The 19,844-nt window shown below is 38.3% G+C and overlaps 2 protein-coding genes across 2 annotated transcripts; one reads left to right on the top strand and one right to left on the bottom strand.

Moving 5' to 3' along the window:
- Window positions 1-2,648: 2,648 nt before the first annotated feature.
- Window positions 2,649-6,218, top strand: LOC122656408 (GSH-induced LITAF domain protein). Its single transcript, XM_043850904.1, has 3 exons — window positions 2,649-3,060; window positions 5,710-5,836; window positions 5,961-6,218. The coding sequence occupies exons 1-3, from the start codon at window positions 2,810-2,812 to the stop codon at window positions 6,042-6,044; spliced, it is 462 nt and encodes a 153-aa protein (XP_043706839.1). The 5' UTR covers window positions 2,649-2,809; the 3' UTR covers window positions 6,045-6,218.
- A 1,523-nt stretch (window positions 6,219-7,741) lies between these two features.
- LOC122656406 (translocon-associated protein subunit beta) lies at window positions 7,742-13,273 on the bottom strand. The gene is made up of 6 exons (XM_043850902.1): window positions 13,013-13,273; window positions 8,891-8,989; window positions 8,660-8,768; window positions 8,497-8,568; window positions 8,377-8,382; window positions 7,742-7,993 (listed from the first exon to the last, which is right to left on the bottom strand). The coding sequence occupies exons 1-6, from the start codon at window positions 13,192-13,194 to the stop codon at window positions 7,874-7,876; spliced, it is 588 nt and encodes a 195-aa protein (XP_043706837.1). The 5' UTR covers window positions 13,195-13,273; the 3' UTR covers window positions 7,742-7,873.
- Window positions 13,274-19,844: the final 6,571 nt, after the last annotated feature.

A 19,844-nucleotide genomic window follows, 5' to 3' on the forward strand; every position in this document is an offset into this window, starting at 1 on the left:
AATCTCCCATGAGTCCTATACTCCTATCCCCTTGGATTATTATCACATTTTTGGAAAAAAATTGGTATGTTCCTATCATGTATTAGTACACTTCTCTTTTTTTTATTACAAATTTGTATTTGTTCATGGGTGGGGGATCACTGTCAGGTCGTATGGCCCTGCGATCAAATATAAGGAGGGTGAAATGACCACCCCACCCCTTAGATGTTTGTGCGTGTTTCCATTAGCTCCAAGCTAGAGTGTGGGCTATGAAATTTTTATCACCTCCAATTTGCTGCCCGCTCCAATTCCCTCCAGTTACTCACATAGGAGCAGAAATGACCACCAGACCCCACCTTGGGCAGTGTGTTCGGGCAAGGGGTAGGGTGGTCATTTCCACTCCTATGTGAGGAATTGGAGGGAATTGGAGCGGGCAGGAATTGGAGGTGATAACGAGTTGTGGGTTATGCGACTTGACAACTTTTTTCTTTCCTTGGCTAAAGGAAGAAAGTTTTCTGTTGGGTACACAAGGGGTGAAATGACTGCTCCATCCCCCATGAAAAAACAATAATGACCATCCTGTTGATGCCTCCCTCAACGTCTGCTCCTATTGCAGAGGACCCCCCAAAGGTTCCCAATTGAATACTTTGAACCCTAGTGAGCAGTGTAGCGGTCAAAGAAAAAATTATCACTATTTTTTTTCGGTGAACGAATTATCACTATTTTCTATCAATAAAGAAATATGTTTCACGGTTAACAATAATTGATGTCGACCCAAACCCAGTTTAAAACCCGGCCGGCTTTCCACACACGGTTTGAACAACTTATAATCGGGATCTAGATCGGTCTTGACTCTTGATCGATTCTGATTTGGCTAAAAGTACGTAAACCCTAGTTTTTGTAATGGGTTGATCGATACGTTTTTTATATGGGTCAATCTAGATTCAATTCGAATTTTCAAATCTTAACACCACATTCCCACTCCACTTTTTTTGTTTTTTTTTGTTTTTTTTTGTTTTTAGTAAGACATTCCCACTCCACCTAAGGGTGCCGATTTGGAATTGAAATCGAAAACAAAAAATGACCGTTTTTAAATCAAATGGAAGAAAAATGGTTTAATTTTGATTTTAAATTCAGAATCTTTTTGTTGTTTCAAAGTTGGAATCATCGATCGAAGTCGAATCAAACCAAACCGAACTACATATTTTTAATTCCGAAGGGACAAACTTAATACATATATAATTGTTAACTTTGAAACCCTAATTAAAATGCAACGGCAAATGTGTTGAATTGGCTCAATTCTGGATGATACCAAGACCAAGAAAATCGTTCAAGATTACTTTAATCAGTGAATAGGAGGATACTTTGAATCGGGATCATGGGAAAGTATTTCTTGATCATTTCTATTAACTTAAAGTCCCATTAAAATTCCTTTTATGTAATCCCAACTTACATTATTTCTATTACTAATCCTTTGTGTACTTTGGTGTTACTAATCGTCCACTCTTTTTTGTTTGATCCCCAGTATGGTAATACATGCAATAGTAAAAACTCCATATATTTAATCTTTTGCACCCGCTTCAAGCCCTAATGATTAATCAATCAATTTTGGGATAAATAATTTATACTGCTTACAAGGGAAAAGAGACCCAAACTTTTTATTGCGAATTTTTAAGCTATGAGTGAATCATGGTTCATCCTGGGTTCACGTATTAAACACATTTTTTTCAAGCATGAAAAGGTCAGTCAAATTACAACATTACCCCATGTTAGGAAATGAGAGTTATTTTTTCTAATCACTTTTGACTCTCAAATGGAAATATATCTTCTCAAGTGAGGTGCACTGCATAGTGTATCACACTTAAGAATCCAACCATAAAAACATGGGTAGTGACATCTTTTTAACTTCTCAAGTGTTGAGTGGATTCTTAAGTCAGTGCACCACACTTGAGAGGATGAAAAATCCCAGATTAAAATCCTTTGCAATTCCTTCATCTTGCGATGCCTTGCAGTTTAGGCCTTAGAGCTCGACACGTGGAAGATGCTTCATCCAACGGTGTGAGCTTGATTGACCCAGTTTTTTTTTCTTTCTTTCTTCTCGAGCTCAGTACCGTTGAATGTCGCATCTTCCACATATTAAACTCTCAGGCCCGAATTACAAGGCACCGTTAGATTAAGGCATTGTAAAAAAATAAAGGGAAAAAGATCTCTATCCGGGAGTGTGGCCTACGCCAGCACTCCCATGAGTCTATCTCTTTCCTCTCCATGTGAAAAGATACCTCTTCCCCCTAATTTTAAGGAGGAAAGAGATAGACACATGAGAGTGCTGGTGTAGGCCACACTCCCGGGCAGAAAACTGTTTACCAAAAATAAATAATGGAAAAACATTTTCTAACAGATTGCGTGGCGCCTAGGCCGAGACCAGGAGTGGGCGAATTGAGGCGCGCGCCCCGAAACCCACCCCTGTTGCCCCCGCGCTGGTGCAGGGGCTACTTATTAGTCGTGTGGAGCATTGCATTGACCGACAAGTTCCTATCGTGGGGAACTGGGGAACGGGGGAAGGCCGACCCTGAAAATTTCCACTCTGCGATAGCAGTTTTTTTTTCTTTTTTTTCTTGAGAATTGAGAAACTACCTGCGACCTTCCTATTCGATCAATCTCGATTGGTCTCGAAGACTGACTCTGTCTTCGCATATTTGGTCCCTTTGCTCCTGGATTCAGATTAGGCAATCCATCGATCAACAGATTTGCAGAGAGCGTTCACATCGGTCGGATCGTTCCGTCGATCAAAGGGTTTCAGATCAGATAAAGAAAAGAATCAAAGAAAGGAATGTCTAAGAACGAAGAGCCGGTCATCGGGATCCCTTATGCACCGAACTACAAGTACGAGGGCCCGATGGTGCAGCAGCAACAATGCCAACAATTCTATGTGGGACAAAACCCATATCAGGGTGGAGCCATCCCTCCCAACGCCATTTTCATGGATCCACAAGGGATGCCTTTGCAGCAGACCATGTTTAGAGATACCCCCGCACCCTTCAGCTGCCCTTATTGTGGCATTTCTGGCGTCACCACCGTTAGGTAATCTAAAACCACTAATCATCTCTCTCCCCTTCTGTGCCCTTTCCTTAGGATTTAACCTACCTCAAATCAAATTATTAATGAAATGAGGAATATATTTTCTCCCATGCCATGGCAATATTGTATTGTCTTTTTTCGCTTTTTCATTATCTTGCCTATGATATAATATTATGTATCAGTGGATCTTCCTCTCGATGTTAGGGGGTTTTCGCAAATTTAAAAGAAACCCTTTGTCATGTACAAGTCATGTTTAGGGTTCATATTTTATCCGAGATTGTTTGGGATCCTTACGTACTCTGTCTTTCATTATTGAGCAGCTCAAGTTTGTCTCGATCATTTCCTTGTCAGATTTTTATGTATCTTAGGCTTACAGGTTCTCTAATGATATGGGGATGTTTAATAAACTGATGAACAGTGCAACATTGTAGGTTCCTATTATGTTGGTGAGGTAATTCTTATTACAACAATGTCTAGAACTTGAAACTTGTTTATTGTCCGGCAAGTTCAATTAACTTACAACAAACCTATATGTTTTATCAGTAGCTTTTACTTTTGGGTTCCAATTGGCTGTTTCTATGACTTCTTTCTGTTTAATAAGAACCTGACCTTTCGATAGGGATGTAGTTGCAACCTGAATTGTTTGGCCTTGAAGTAAATAAATACCACAACTCATTTTGGCTAGCCTAGGTATGTGAATGACAGTTGACCCCGCCCTCCATCCCTCCCTACCCAAAAAAATGTGTTTGACATATGGTCAATAATCCTGATTCAATGAAACAATGTTAGAAAGAGGCTAGGGCAATTTGTGCTCAAAAGTGGATTTTGTTAATGTTGCTTGGAAGATATTACTTAGAGTCTTTTTGACAATGCCAGGGTCAGCTTGCATGGCTCCCTTACAATTCATAGAGAAAGGAACAAATTGCAGATGTCACATGTTCTTTGGAAATGCTAATTAAGTATATTGTGTTTAATGCTCAGATGGAGTAAAATAGGTGTAGATACAGTAGCACCTAGTATAGAAATGCTAGTCACAATGACTAGGTCATGTATAAATTGCTTCTTCTTTTTTTTTTTTTGGTGGGGGGGGGGGGGGGGACGAGGCCATCTAATGTACTTATAATCTTCTGGGTACAAGGTTTTTTTTATGTACATCTGGAGGAAGAAGCTACATGTACCCACTGTTTCCTTCTCCACTTGCTACTGTGGTCTCATTAGTGCTTACAATAACCTGAGAGTAATCCACGTAATCTTTATAGAAAAGAACTTAGTTCTAAATGGAAGCTTTCCACTCTAGACAGGGATTACCACTGTTCAAGTAGATGGACACCTCCATCCTGCCCTCTGGAAGGACTCAATATCATAGCTGTCTTATGTTTATAGTTTTGAGCCACAACTGAGTACACTGTAATTCGATCTTACTTGTGCTTAAATTTCCATTGCATGATACAATGACCCGATATACCACACAGCCCTTGCCTAGCACCAGAGTTTGCTATTTTATATATGGATTAGTAGGATTTTCTCTCCTTATGTGTGTTTAAATGACTTTTTTTTCACTGAACCTAACTCATTCTTCACATACAAGTAAAAGGGATAATGGCCCAGATGATGATTTGGAAATACTGATGTTTCTGGAAGCTGGACAGATCAACTTTAGGAAGGCCCATGGCTATTAGCTGGAGACTTTAGCTGAGTTGCAGGAAAGGAAGGGGGAGATTGTTAACGACTGCATGCTTTAGGGACTTTATAGTCCGGAAAACAGTTTTAGCTTGGGTTTTCTTTCATGTTCTTTCTCCCTTAAAAGTTTCTCTTCCATTAAACCATAAAATCTAGTTGAATTTACCTTGATGACCCCTTATTAAAATTTGTCCTTCCTTACACCCATTCTCTTCCCCACTCATTCTCTCTTAAATTTCATTTCATTTGACCTATAATTTGGTGGACCTTACCTTGTGACTTCTTATTTAAGTTTACTCTCTCTCACAGGTAGAGTAAATTGACTTTTAATCAGAAGGGAGGCATGAATTGGTTTTTTTTTCTTCTTTTGCTGGTGGTGGTAGGGGGGGGGGGGGGGCTTGAACAAATAGAATTATAATCTCGTAAATTGTGGAAACAGATAAAAATTTCCAGTAAATTAATTAATTTAAATTTCTTGTTAAGAGTTAAACTCTTAGTTGTAAGTAGTCAAATTGAATTAGCATGCAAAAAAAAAGGCCGTACCTAGTGCACAAGGCTCTCGCGTTTAGCAGGGTCAGGGGAGGGTCAAATGTACGCAGCCTTACTCCTGTTTCCAGGACTTGAACCCGTGACCAAGCGTTCAGCAAGTGAGCACTTGACCAAGACGCCTAGCACGACCTTCAAATTGAATTAGCATGCAAATCCTCTAAAATTAAACATTTTAATTTTGGTAGGAGATAACTAGAAAGGGAAAGTTGTATTTTTGAAACGTATAATTAAACTGCACAAAAGGATATAGTTGCCAGTGAAATGATATACTTAACTAGAAAAGTTACTTGTTCACTACCTGCTTTTATAATGTTTTAGTTATTCTGCATCATTCCTTGAATTTTTCCATTTTCACACTTTCTGATCAGTAATTTTTTTTTTGGGTGGGGGGTGGGGGATGTGATATTTTAATTTGTTGCACAGATCAAAACCGAGTCTGGCAGCTGTTGTGGGTTGCATGATGCCATTTATGCTCGGTGTCTGTTTCCTCTGCCCTTCAATGGACTGCCTCTGGCATAAATATCACTATTGCCCTAGCTGCAATGAAAAGGTAATGAGTTATTTCATTATCTCTCTATTTTTTTTTTCTTCCAATCCTTGTTCCCTCTGTTTTTTCCTCTGGTTTCTGTCAAGGTTCTCAAACTGAAGCTGCAATTTTCATTCAATTGTCATAGGTTGCTGACTTCGAGAAATCAGATCCATGCCTGGTGGCTGATCCTCCACAGTGGACCCAAGAGAGCTTTGCTTTGCCTGCTTAATGATTCCTTCTATCTTTACTGTTTATGTTTGTGATAATTTGCATCCAGTGTGTATGAGTACTTCTTTTCCCTTTATTTTAGGGGTGTAAATAATCCATGAGACTAGGCTGGAAGAATTATATCACCTGGTAGAATGTGTAATTGATTATAACATACTGTAAATCATGTTGATCGTTTATGCAGTTTGGGGCCTTTGGGCTTGTACTTTTTCCTTATTTTTATTGAATGATTATAGTTTAATTCACAACAAAGGGTTCTGCAATGGCTCTGCGCGAATATGTTTACATAATTCCATGCCATTGATTTCTCCACAAACCTGCAGGTTTTCCTTACCTTCTGTTCACCTATGTTTTGGATGCCCATGGGCATTTTGCACAACAGAGTCGATCCAAGTTGTTTGACAAACGTTGAGGTATCAAAGCGTTGTTTCAGATTATTATCTGAGGCTAGATTTGGATTGAATTGAGTTTCAAACTATGTTTTAGGTTAGTCTTCCCGTTGTCCCCCCCCCCCCTCCCCTAAGCAGTTAATAGGTTAGTTTTGTTTGACAACGTATTAGGTAATGCGGGGGAAATCTGAAATGGACTAAACTGGCTCAGTCCCTTCCCGCCACTACGAAGGGACTGATTTAAGATTGGTTCTAAATTTACTAGGCAAAACAAAAAACCGTCATCACTGAATGCCATGAAAAAGCACTAGGCTCTGGACAAACAGAGAAAAATGATAGGAACAAAACATCAACCCCAAGGACTGCCTGATTATAAAACCTGGAACGCCAAAGAATACAAAAGAACAATAAAGAACTCACTCCGGTATTGGAAAGTACAAATTTTCGTATGAACAGAGAAAATAATGGACTAACCTAATACCATGACTCTTCCTCCTACATCAAAGAGAGATTTGGAATCATTATCACTGCTTACCAAAAGTTCCACAAATCAGAATTGGTTATTGTGAATCACCCAACCTCGATTTCACTTGATTCTTGAAACATTTCTGATCAAAGACTACTACAAGTTCCCAGCCAACTCGATAAGAATCGATAGAGGTCAACCCTATACTAAATACCAAGTTTTAAAACCTTGCTAGCATCCATATTGCTTCTATATTTGCCAAAAGTGCCTGCCGCATGCGAACCACTAGGATGGCAAGAAATTAGACCAACCTAAGATCATATCACTAGTTCAGGATCTTTGTAATCAAATTTATACCACTTTTTAGTAAAATTTGATGGAGATGGTTCTCTAAAGCAAGCTGCATAGAGGAGCATACCAATGACATGCAACAGAACGATTTAGTACAGAGCAGTGAAATCATTTCATGAGAGAGAGAGAGAGACAGCTACCCTCCCTGGATACTCAGACAACTTTTCTCCAAAATTTAAATGCGAGATATGATTAAGTTCCGCGGAAGACTTTTAACCAAAATTAAGACAACACCAGCACATAATTTAATGTGATTTTGGGCCCACCATCCCACGATCATCAGATGCCTAATAACTCTTTCTGCAGTTAATGTTTCTCACTAAACCTAGTCTTTAACTGGTTAGCAGAAAGTAATCATAGCGATACAAAGCAAGATGACTCAACTCAGATTCGAGTCATCTTTCACGGCCAGTACTGAATCTCTGTGGAAAAAGGATATGCCCATGGACGAAACTACAAAAAAACTCAGGTTCTCACCAAAACTACAAAAAAAACTCGGCTTTTAACAAACAGTATGTCCTAATCACTAAAAAAGCTTTGAGCAAAGTCATGAAGCGCATGTTTTTGTTTCCAAAAATTTCAACAGGAAACAACTCCATGAAGCTGGTTTCTCATCTTAGATTCTCAACGCCTCTTCTTGTTTCCCTTTGCAGCACTGGATTTTGAAGGGGTGGCAACCAGGTATATAAACAATACCACAATGGAGATCACCGACACTAGCGATCCATATTTTGCCAACAACCTCTGCAATTAAGATTGAAAAGTAAACAACCAATGTCTAATTCAAAATATGAGATTTTTTTTTTCATGATAAAGGACATGAAGAAACCATAACTCATTTTTTCTGTACATTGCCAATACATTATTATAACAATTATTTTTTTGTCAAGAGTCCAAACACAGACTGCTAAAATTCTTTAGCAGTCAATTATTTATTGGAAGCTCTAAACGAGATCCATCAAATGTGGCTCAATGTCCAAATCAGGCCAAAAAGCTTGACAATTGTACAACATATTTTATGGCAAACATATCCTCATGCAACTTTTTTTCTCTATCAGGGAAAATATTCCATCACTAAACCTTTTAGTCCAAAGTAACAACAATAGAGCATTGTAAGGCTCACTCACCTTTGCCTGAGTAGGTTGGCCACAATCAAAGTGATTTCATGCAAGAACATGGAAATACTTCGTCAATACAAGGAATGCATCTAGATGTTGAACTGAAATATTTTAACTTTGTAACCTTACCCATTCAAACTTCTTTTCTGGTGGTCTATCTGCAAGGATTTCTAAAGGTGGCATTGGAGTTGAATAAGCCTCCTATAAACAATGTACCACAGTCATCAGACAATTTGAAACTTTTCTTAGTCAAAATAAAGTAAGCTAGATCGATCCTATAAAAATGTCAAACCTGTAGTGCTGCCTTAGTTGGGACCCGGAATTTGATGACAGCAGGTGCACCGTAGAACACAGTTTTGACTTGAGATTCCAGAGCAAAGGAATGAGACACAAGAGAACCACTGCCAGTTGAAAAAACAGGTAGTTGGTTTTGATATGGGCAAAAAACCATGAGAAGGGAAAGATACGTAGGAAACTAGGTAGGTTTGGGCAGATGTAGTGATAAAAAGTCCGTAGAACTCACACATCAATCCTTTCCCATGTCTTGGAAGTGTTACCACTGATCAGGTTAAAGATATCTGGGGTCCAACTATCATCAGTTAGACTTACATCATATGCCGTCCTGTGAGAGTTAAAAAAGGGGATGGTTATCTGCATCTGACACAAAAACTAATAAACCATTTAGAGGGGGATGGGGAAAAAGAAAACTTATACGTTAAAAAAAATGCAATGCTGTTGGAACTATAAGTTGAAGTGTTTGACATGAAATATTCAGAATCTTACGAAGCAATGTCCTTTTGACTCCCATAGAAATAAACAAAATAAAAAAGTAGTCAAAATTACACTGATGCTAATTTTAACCAACCTCCTCTTTCTAAAATGAATATCAATTTATAAAAGGAGAAAATAACAGCTAATACACAACAATCAAAAGGCAGAAAGCGGTGACATTATACCTCAACTTCCCTAGAAAAAAAAAATGAATGAAAAAAGGGTTTTGACAGATTCAGATTTGAGAGGCACATGTGACGCACCAAGGAGAAGAGTCCATGATCTTTTTATATTCTTTGGATCATTCACATGGTCTGTTGTTTTTATAAATGAATTCCTAAAAATAAAAAGATAAAATAAAAATAAAGGAGTGTTTTAGAGTGCCAAGAGTCTTTGAAATAACTTTATGATGCAACCAGGTACTTTTCTGAATTTCATAGTACAAATTTTGATGAAAAGATTTCTGAGAAACTTCCGCTCTCAAGGCAGTTAGTAAGTGAAATGGTCTCCCAGAATTTTATTGTCTCTTAACTTTTATCCTAATGTAAAAGATCCCTTTCAGCAAGACAAACATCAGAAATTAACTTCCAGTTGCTCCTGACTATGACAATAGTATCTGAAATACAGACTTCAGGGAGGTATCCCCATTGAAGGTCCTTCTTCCATAATCCAATCCTATCTCCTTCCCAACACCATGTCTCATGCATTTGGAATCCATGAGGAGAATAAAATCGTGAACCTTCAAAGAGAGGTAGAGTACTCTATGAAGAAAACTCAAATCCCAAGTTGGATCTCAAACTTAGCCCTATTGATCCTCTGTTACTGGGTTTAGGGGTGTCAAACCAGTTGGTCCGGTCAGTTTCGGGCATAACAATCATGTGCCTTTGAGGGCCAGGACCAAAACTAACCAATTACTTAATAATTGGTTGGCCATTTGTCAACCTTTAATCGGTTTTAGCTCATCGGTCCTTCAAAGGCCAGCTAAGCCATTTTTATGTCTACATTTTGGCAAAGGGTATTAGGATAGGTTAATTATTCCTTAATTGGTCTTAATCAGTCGGGTTTCGGGTGGGTTTGTACATTCTGTACTAATTGGGTTGGACTGAGACTGACCGATTAACCAAAAAAAAAACTGGACCGTTTAATAAACAGTTAGTTCAGTTACAGTTTTATTCAGGTGGTCCCAGTTGAGCCTCTGTCAGTGCAGGCATGGAAATGACACTCAGCCGACACAACCATTCCTTAATTGGATATTGCAAAGATTGCAAAGCCCCTTTATTCTGGGTTAGGCAGGTTGCCGACATTTGATTTGAAAAGGGATGATTCTGTCTTTTGGAGTTAAATGAGAGTTTTCGTCCCTCCAGTATCATGGGGTACTTCTCAACCATCAAATCCCAGTAACAAATGGTTCTAGCTTTACCCCTAAAGAGGAAGACATAGGTACTTAAAATGCTACCTGCCTAACCAGGAAACCATTGCAAACCTTTTCATGTTTTCAAATATAAACTGATTGAAATGTACCATCAAACATAAGTGAAAATTCAAAGATCACAATGCAAATAAATAAAAAAAACACAACTTCAAGATGTTAGTGAACTTTGTCTGAGTTGGATTCATTCCTAGCATTGTAAGGAAGGTCGTGAAATACAAGTACATGACATAGAATTGAGGATATTTAAGAAATGTGTCAACATAAAATCAATGCTCAAATTTCAATTTTATCCAGACATGTTAAACCTATATCAAGCTGCACCTGTCACTAAAATACATACCAAAAATTAGCATCAATTGACTTGAGATGCTCAAATTTCAATTTTATCTAGACATGTTAAACCTATATCAAGTTGCACCTGTCACTAAAATCCATACCAAAAATTGGCATCAATTGACTTGTAGATGCTCAAATTTCAATTTTATCCAGACATGTTAAACCTATATCAAGCTGCACCTGTCACTACAATACATACCAAAAATTGGCATCAATTGACTTGTCACTAAAATACATACAATTAGATGACATTGAATTGAGGTTATTTAAGAAATGTGTCAACACAGAATCAATGCTCAAATTTCAATTTTATCTAGACATGTTAAACCTATATGAAGCTGCACCTGTCACTAAAATACATACCAAAAATTGGCATCAATTGACTTGTAGATGCCCATCAACCAGCCATATCCAATTCATACCAGACAAATGTAAACCGTTGTAAACTGGCTTTTGCCATAAATAAAGGAAACTGCGGAGACCTAGGACCTAAATAGAAAATTTGCGAATCATTTGGAAAAAAAATATCAGACTGAACCAGAATCAACTTCAAAATCTGAGGGGGAAATTGTGACTTTTGAGAGCCCACAAATAATTCGAGAAATGAACAATCAGTCAGCAAAATTTGGATTTCGAAAATTCAATCCCTCCGAACAATTCAGGAATTGAATAATTCGGCCCCAAATTTTGGAATCTTAAAAAAAAAGGATCACTTTTTGGTCCCAATTTTTTGAAGAAATACCTTTAATACTCAAATTAATCTGCTTATGACTTTTAGTCGAATTCCTTCTTTTAACTGAATTTTGACCATGTTTTTCCAAAACTGCAAACCAAATAGATCCTATATTTCAATTTTTTTACCTCCATTTTGTCACCCTTTTGGGTTTTCCAAATATCTCCTACATGTCCGACGTGATCCATCTCCTGCCCTCACCCCATCTCACTCCAGCAGTTAGGTCAGGCCTGCTGCAGTTGGGTTAAGTCAGGTATAGTTCAGGTATTCCAAAACCTGTACTCAATCTGCAATGTGGCCATCCTGAGAGTGTCTTAATGTCTTTATTCTTAGACTATGTGCAAGCACCAAAAAAAAATTCATACCATTCTAAAATACTTGGCAGATTATATATCTGGGAACCAAAATAAAAGAAAAACTAAAAACTGTTTCTAACTTTCATCTCGTGTACCAAGAAATCCAAAGAGATCATTGTGAGACGGCTACTAGATATGATTAGGTCCTCAAAGGATAGAAAGGTTGAAAGACGACATAGATTGTAATTTCCAAAAATTCTGCATGCACTTTTGAGCAATCAAAACATAAAAATGAACGAATCTAATCAGACTAGGGTTAATTGTCTCAAGCATCAACTTGAAGTAGGCACCCTAGAATCTAAACCAACATCTTGGCTAGAAAGTATGGCTAATCCAAATGTTCTTCATTGGATTAGCTCACTGCAGAGGACGTGGCTTTAACTCACTCATTAATGTTCTTCATTGGAGAGAGCAATTACATATTCAAGAACCAAAGTTTTCCCACGGAAAAATTAGCAGAGCTGCCCGAAGCACTAGAGCAATCAAAATCAGGTTGATGCATTATACAATGTGAAAGAACAGACCATAATCATATCCCTCTCAAGAGCCTTACCATGGCTTGAAACATAAAAGGAAGACCAACCAACATGAACAAGTGAAATTACCAACGAATAACAAAGAGGAAATACAAACATGCAAAACAAACATTAACTAAAAGTTCACAAAAAATATTCTTAACAGATAGTCAGATACAGAACGAGCACAAGTGTCGGGGAGAAAGAGGAACGAGGAATCAGAAAATATCCGATGCGTTATGCAGGGGAGACATTTGGAGCGATCAATTAAATTTTAAAAGAAATTAATTATCAAAATGACGAGCGCGAATATATCCCTAGAATAGAATTTTTATCTAAAAAAGAGCTCAGATACGCCATGGTCCAGTGATGGCACAATCAAAAGCACAATTTAGAATCCACCAGATTGACATGCATATAGACCCATTAGATCTAACAAATTGGAGATTTAACAAAGAGATCGATTGAAGGAAACTTAAAAGGAAGAAAATGAAAAACCTACGCAGATCCTTGGTTATAGAGGTCGATCGAGACGGAGATTCTTTCAGCGCCGGACTTAAGCCTGTTGAGACTAACCTTCTTGTGAGCGACGATGAAAGGAGCATCTGAACTCGCAAAAGTTGCCGAAACAAGGAATAGAGATACCATAACAGAGATCAAAGCCTTCATGGTGGGATTCGCCATGCCTGCCTCTCTGGTTTTGGGGGGGTGTTTATTGGATCGCTAGTAAATCTTGCGGACAAAACAAGAGAACAAAGTACATCACAAGCAAGTAAGAGGAAGGGTAGGGCTTGTCTTCTTTGTAATTTCCCTGCAAAATGCAAATAGAAAATAGATGCGAGTCATGACCAATTGGAGCGCGCAACGTCACCTGGGGCATCGAAGGCAGTGTGAAAATAGATGCGACTTTAAAATGGATCGGAGTATCGACTCAGTTCCTGGGAGCCCAGCGCCCAAGGAGTGTCCGGGGCGGGGACATCCAACGGCGAATTTAGCTCGTACACAGGGAGGCGTGCGCCCAGGATGCTGCCAGGGGGCATCCAACGGTTGAGCTGTGCTGCATATGTCTCCGCGCATACCTTGGGGTGTGTGCGGCATAGCCCAACGACTGGCAACGCCCTGGGCGTTCCTTGCTCCCTGGAGACGATCCTGATCCTCCAATGGCTGGATTGTGCCGCAGACAACGGCTAAGCTGATCCATATTTTATCCCTCCATACAACCAAAAAAAAATATTTTACCCCCAAAAAAATATAGGCTTACTAATCCATATCAACAATGGTCCTCTCTAATCACGTATCGTAAAACGATTGTTATTATAACACAGATCTTCTATGACATGTTGCCCTGTCCTGCCTGTGCTGCGCAGACACAGGGCCATGCGTAATGACCGCCTTACCTCCACTCAGAAAAAGGCGCTTAGGCAGGGGTAAGACGATCAATGCACGTCGCCTTGTGTCTGCGCAGCACGACAGGACGGGCAACTCGCGTCGTAGAAGATCTGGATCCTTGTTATTAAGGTCAAGTTTAAGGTGGTTCATCTTCTCCACCTCCATCACAAAAAATTTTCATCAAGGCTTTGGGTCTTTGGAAAATTATAGGGAGATGACGGATTTTGAATTACTTGATGAGAAGGAGCAGTGGAAATTTGACTTTCTGGTAAAAAGAATTTTGGAATAAGAGAATTTGAATAAAGAGAGAATGTTCTCTGTGCCGCAGCGGAGCCTGTGCCCAGACACATGGACAGCCTATGCAGAGGGTTGGGTGATCATTGCGCTCACCCCCATGTGCCTGGGTGCAGATTGCGCTGCGGCATAAAGAACAACGCCCCTTGAATAAATATCGAATAAATATATGGAAATATTAATTAGTCCACGTAAATTTCAAAAATTATTTCTTTTTCTAAAAAATATTTGGATATAGAAGGATTTTTTTTTTTGGTACGAAGGAATTAACTATTACATTTGGTACGAAGGAATTTTGAAACACAATCGGACAATCCCATCATGCAAGATGATATGACAGTTATAACCAGGACTCATGAGAGATATTAAAGCATCTTTTTAATTGCATGTTCCATGTTTTGGTATCTATTCACCCGACGGTCCTCGACTTTTGAAGTTTTATTTTATCATTTGACCAACTTCAAATTTTCAATTAGGTTGAAACTTAAACATTAACATGTAAATATGAGACCTTAAGATCTACCATTTCAATAAATCCATGTGGGATGATGACTTACCTAAAGTGCATTTGAAACCTCCTCTTGAATTCAGAATAGGGAACTGATCAATATACGGCATCTGCTCATTAGTGCTATATCCCCTCATTAGTGCTATATCTAAGACAAAGTTTTCTTTCACAGCACATTAATTAAAGATTTACCAAACTATTCTAGGTTTCACAAATCATTATTGAGTTTTAGAATGTTTCTTAAAATACCATCTCGTACCTTATCACGTGCATCTAAAACCCCCGTGGTGAATGGATTTCTATTCATTGTTGTTTAAATCTAACATAGGATCGATCTGCATCAATTCTGGTTTAAATCATATCAGAATAAACCATATCAGCCGGAATCCTGTAAATTGGAAAGAGAAACAAAAAGCTAAGATTTCACAAAATCTATCATTTTTTTTGTTTTTTGAGTGTTTGATTCAATAGAATTGTGGATTTTGTTACTAAAGGTCAAATTTTTATTTTTATTTTTGGGATATTTTACTAGAAGGAAAGAAAAAAAAGAGGCAAAAAATGAAGATCATCAAGCATGAATCATGGGCGATTTCTTTTTAGATTCAGGATCGGTCTAGGCTGAGGACTGATTCCATTCCAATTAATTCCTCAAACCATGTGGATCTTAGCAGATTTAGACCCGGAATTAATTGGATGATCCAAAACGTAATTTATTGATCCAATGGGTCTGAACAACCTCATTTGTTTTCTAATCAATTATTAGCCGGATACTTGATGAGACTGTAAGATCATTGAGATTAGGCAATCTTTTGAAATGGGTTCTTGTGATGATAAATCATAATCACTCCTACAAACCAAGAAACTCGAGCAAAAAACAAAAACAGAGTAAGGTGACACACAGATTTAAAGGTTCACACACCAATACGATGTGCTACATCCATGTACAAGCTAAGCTGCAGATGTTTCACTATGTAAATCAGGTTAGGGTTTAGGGTTTAAGCACAAGGTTGCTTAAAGCAATACACCCTGCACATCAAGTTTGGAATAAATAGATTGTTACCTACGGCTAGTATTTATAGAAAAGACTAGGGTTTTAGGTTAGATGGATTTTATCCAATGGAATCCACCACAGTCTGATTTCTTATTTAAGTAGATTAATATTAATTAGAACATACAATAAGATTATAGAATATACCCAACAAATCAGCCCAAGCCCTCCACTACCATCACAGACCTTAAAAAAAAAAAAAGGAGAGAAATGGGTTTTGCCATCTCCCTTTTTCCAAAAGGATGAAACTGAGGGATTTAAAGATAGATAGAAGAGCGACACGTACGGTACTTGAAGGAATTGATCAATGACAGAATTATTTGGTTGCTAGCAACTTTTGTAGGGAGGAAGCTTGGCATAATAAACCTTGGTTCTTGATGACTACAAAACACTTTCTGTGGCTCTGAATTCCTGACGTGAATGATAACAAACAAGTCAACCCAACCATATCGCATTTGAGATAGAGATTAGAGAATCAAGACCAGGTCTAGCTAACTGCTTAGTTTAGTGCTTACAAAGGCATTGACTTTTAACATTTCAGTGCCCACAACCCCCCCCCCTCCATGCCCTTATAGTGATAATGATATTAGCATGGAATAAAGAGCTCATGCACAGTGGTGATAAAAGGTGCGTTCGTGATTCAGCCCATCTCAATTTGTAGCTCTCGATCACTTTCTTTGTTTTAAGATAAGATCTCCATCAACCAACCTTTCTGATTCCCAACTTGGGTTATTGTGTCAAAATCTCAAATGTTTCCTTAGTCAGATCGATCTCTTTGTGCAATTGTAACTACCCTTTCAAGTAGCTAGTAATGTCAAACCTCCTCTTTCTACAATGAAAATTTTCTCCCCCTTTCCGGCCACACACTAGCCCACTAATTTCTCAATTCCCAAACACCGAATATAGAGGAAGGAAAGAGATGAAAGGTCAGTGGGATATGTAACAAAGGATATCTTTGTGAGCTAATATTACTTCTTCTTCTTCTTCTGACCAAGTTTTTATCTTCTTCTTCAGGATAGTTTGATCAGACTCCATTAAAAAAAATTGGGAGCATGCAGCATTAATTCTTGAGAATATATTCCCTCATTGGGCGGGCACCCCACATATATGTCTGAAGGTAGATCATGACTGGCTCATAACTTCTCTCACTCTCACCCGTGAAAGAAAAAGAAAAGGACAAATAAATTACAACTATGAGAAAAAGATGACGGAGGAGCTGATTTGATGTGGCAATCCGAATCTAATCTTCACACACCTTCTCTCTCTCTCTCTCTCTAGCTAAGATGCTTTTGGCTATAAATAGAGGCTTATTCCAAGCCCCAGTATTGGTATAGGCATTGGTGATAATAAGTAAGAGGAAGAGAGGTCTTACATGAAGATAAGAGCTGAGTTTGGTAGCCAAGGATGACTTGCCTATGTCCTCCCAGGGGGTACTGAAAGGTTTAAAGGGTCTGATGAAATCCAAGTAGTACCCTTGTGTGGTTCATAGCAAGTCTCCTTGACTAACTTGACCTGCTCTTAGATTTCATGTTAGACCCGCTTTTCTTCGTCAACAAAAATGTTGAAACCTCTATCCCTCTCCAGCCGATAAGCCTATGAAAGAGACAAGTGACTCCATAGTAGGTATGTAATAGATTATCTTAAATGTTTTAGTAAATAAATCGATCTATATGACTACAACTGCATATGTCAAGTGCTCAACCAACAACATTGCTAGTAGTTAAGCTGTTGTACTCCTTGATGCATTTCAAGCATGCATGGTTTCTTTTCCATTAATTTCTTTATTTTTGTTACATTTGATAATTAATACTTGGAGAAGAGTTCCATGTGTGGGACGCAGGGGCCACTCTTAGATACAGTGGGGGGCAAAATGACTGCTTCACCCCATGAATGGTGGAAATTTTATTCCCCCAATGTGTCAAAGTGCGCTCTCATTGGCTGTCGCATGCACGTAACCCCTACACTCCCATACAGAGAACGGTCCGCACTGGATTCGTATTATTTGGAGGGAATTAGGTAGTTACCCTTCTTTCTTTTACTGTTTCATAAGAACTATGCAATTAACATCTCTCTCTCTCTCTCTCTCTCTCTCAAATATTATTGATAATTTCAATTGGATTTTTTTAAGTCATTACCATGATTTGTACCATGCTTTAAATCAAAGTTTTAAAAAAATATGAAAGGGGAAAGTTTTCATACTCGGTTGTGTAAGCCGTTTATGTGAGAGATTCCCTCACAAAAAGTTGGAAAAATCATAAATTAAAGCATTTTGATTATTTCACCGTCATGCCATGTGCTAATCCTGTATTTTTCTTCTCAAATCCCAAGAAACAAAATAGAAAATATTCCTTATTTTTCCTTGCAAAGCATGGCAATTCTCACTACGCCCAATTGCTCGGCCCAACCAGCTATAATTACGCGGACTTATATTTCTAACCCAAATTCTTCCAAAACTAAAAAACTGGACGGCCCATTAGATCCAAGTCAGAGTCCACAAGAGAGAGAGATTGGCGTTGACCTTGCGGCATCGTAACAAGTGGAAACTTAAGCCCTATTTCTGCTTTGCGGAGTCTCGAGTGTTGATTCGGAGAGGGTTATCGTTGAATCTATGCGCAAAGATTGACTCAAATTATCCAACTTAAGCCCTATTTGTTTATTCTATATTTGAGGCCCAAATTCTTGGTGTAGCTCTATAATTACAACTATCAATAGATTTGTTTTCTGGGATGTTGAAGTTGTAGATATTTTTTGGGTTGATGGTGTATGGATCCTGCTATTGAAGATTTGTCTAGTTAGAAATTGCATCTTTTTTAATTCTCAGTGCCATTCTACTTATCATCTTGTTGACCCTTCTTTTCTAAATTATAATCACAAAGAAAGATTTATGGCCTAAGTGCTTTAGACGAGAATGATGACTGTCAAGAGGCGCATATCAGGAGTTATGTACTACAATGAGAGTTTATAATCTTACATGGTGTATGGATATCACCTGAAGCATCTCCTTGCCCAGTACTGTTTTAATAGATGGCATTACTGCCCATCTCTCTGTTGGATGATCGATCAAGAATTTCAAAATCTTTATGTGGATGGATGAGCATGTTCATTCAGTTAATCGAGTTAGCTGTTGAGCTTTAAGCTTTTCTCATTTTTGTTGGGGAATGGGCAGGTTTGGGATAATATCTAGATGATTGTCAAATACCACTGGTGTTTCAATTGTCTTCTGGAAACGTTTTCTAGAACAAGTTTATCAAGCGGGTAAAAAACGGTGTCTCAGCACAGAAATGGAAAAAACTGTTGTACTGTTTTTCAGCACAGAAACAACCGTAAGGTTATCAAGCAGGTACTAAGGTTCTGAAAGGTGATTTCTTGTCTTCAGAAGTAATCCAAGCCATATATATATTGTAATTTGCAGGCAAGCACGCTTTGGGAATTTCCAGAGTCTCAATCGTGAGATCAATTCTAACAATTTAGAAGAGAAGTAGAAAGAAATACAGATACAGGTACACTTGGACACTTGCATGCGGAAGGAACGAAGTCTCCTTTTAGTTTAACTTTTCTTAGTGTCTAACGATCAAAATCTCTGGGTGCAGGTTTACCAAGTGCCTTTCTCTGTTTGGGTTCTTCTTACTCTGTGGAGTCAAGCATGCAAGCGGCTTGAAGGAAATAAGCATAAAGCTGTACAGTTTTCTTTGGGAGTTGTTGTTCTAAGCCTCTGGCCTTCTAAGTTTTGTATTCTTTGGAGGCATTTTGCCCATTAATAAACTCCTTTTTTTCAAAAACATAAAGAAAGAAATAAGCATAGAGCTGCTGGAGGAGGGACGGCTGTGTCTAGAAATGCATGATACAAGAAAGGAAATATGCAGGAAACATTGATATATATATATATCATATGTGGGAAGAAGAACACGGTTGCTCAAATTGAATGTCTTAAACTTGGTAAATGCCACAATGGGTATACATATTTTAAGATGAATATAGGCTGAGACATGCCACTTGACACCTTCCTAAAGACCGCATATTTGCCCACTATGGTGCAACCGGGTAAAAACAAAACGACCTCTAAGATATAATAGCATGTTGGCTTCCAGCAGTTAT

This window comes from Telopea speciosissima, chromosome 3 (assembly GCF_018873765.1).
Source record: "Telopea speciosissima isolate NSW1024214 ecotype Mountain lineage chromosome 3, Tspe_v1, whole genome shotgun sequence".
NCBI classification, from domain to species: domain Eukaryota; kingdom Viridiplantae; phylum Streptophyta; class Magnoliopsida; order Proteales; family Proteaceae; genus Telopea; species Telopea speciosissima.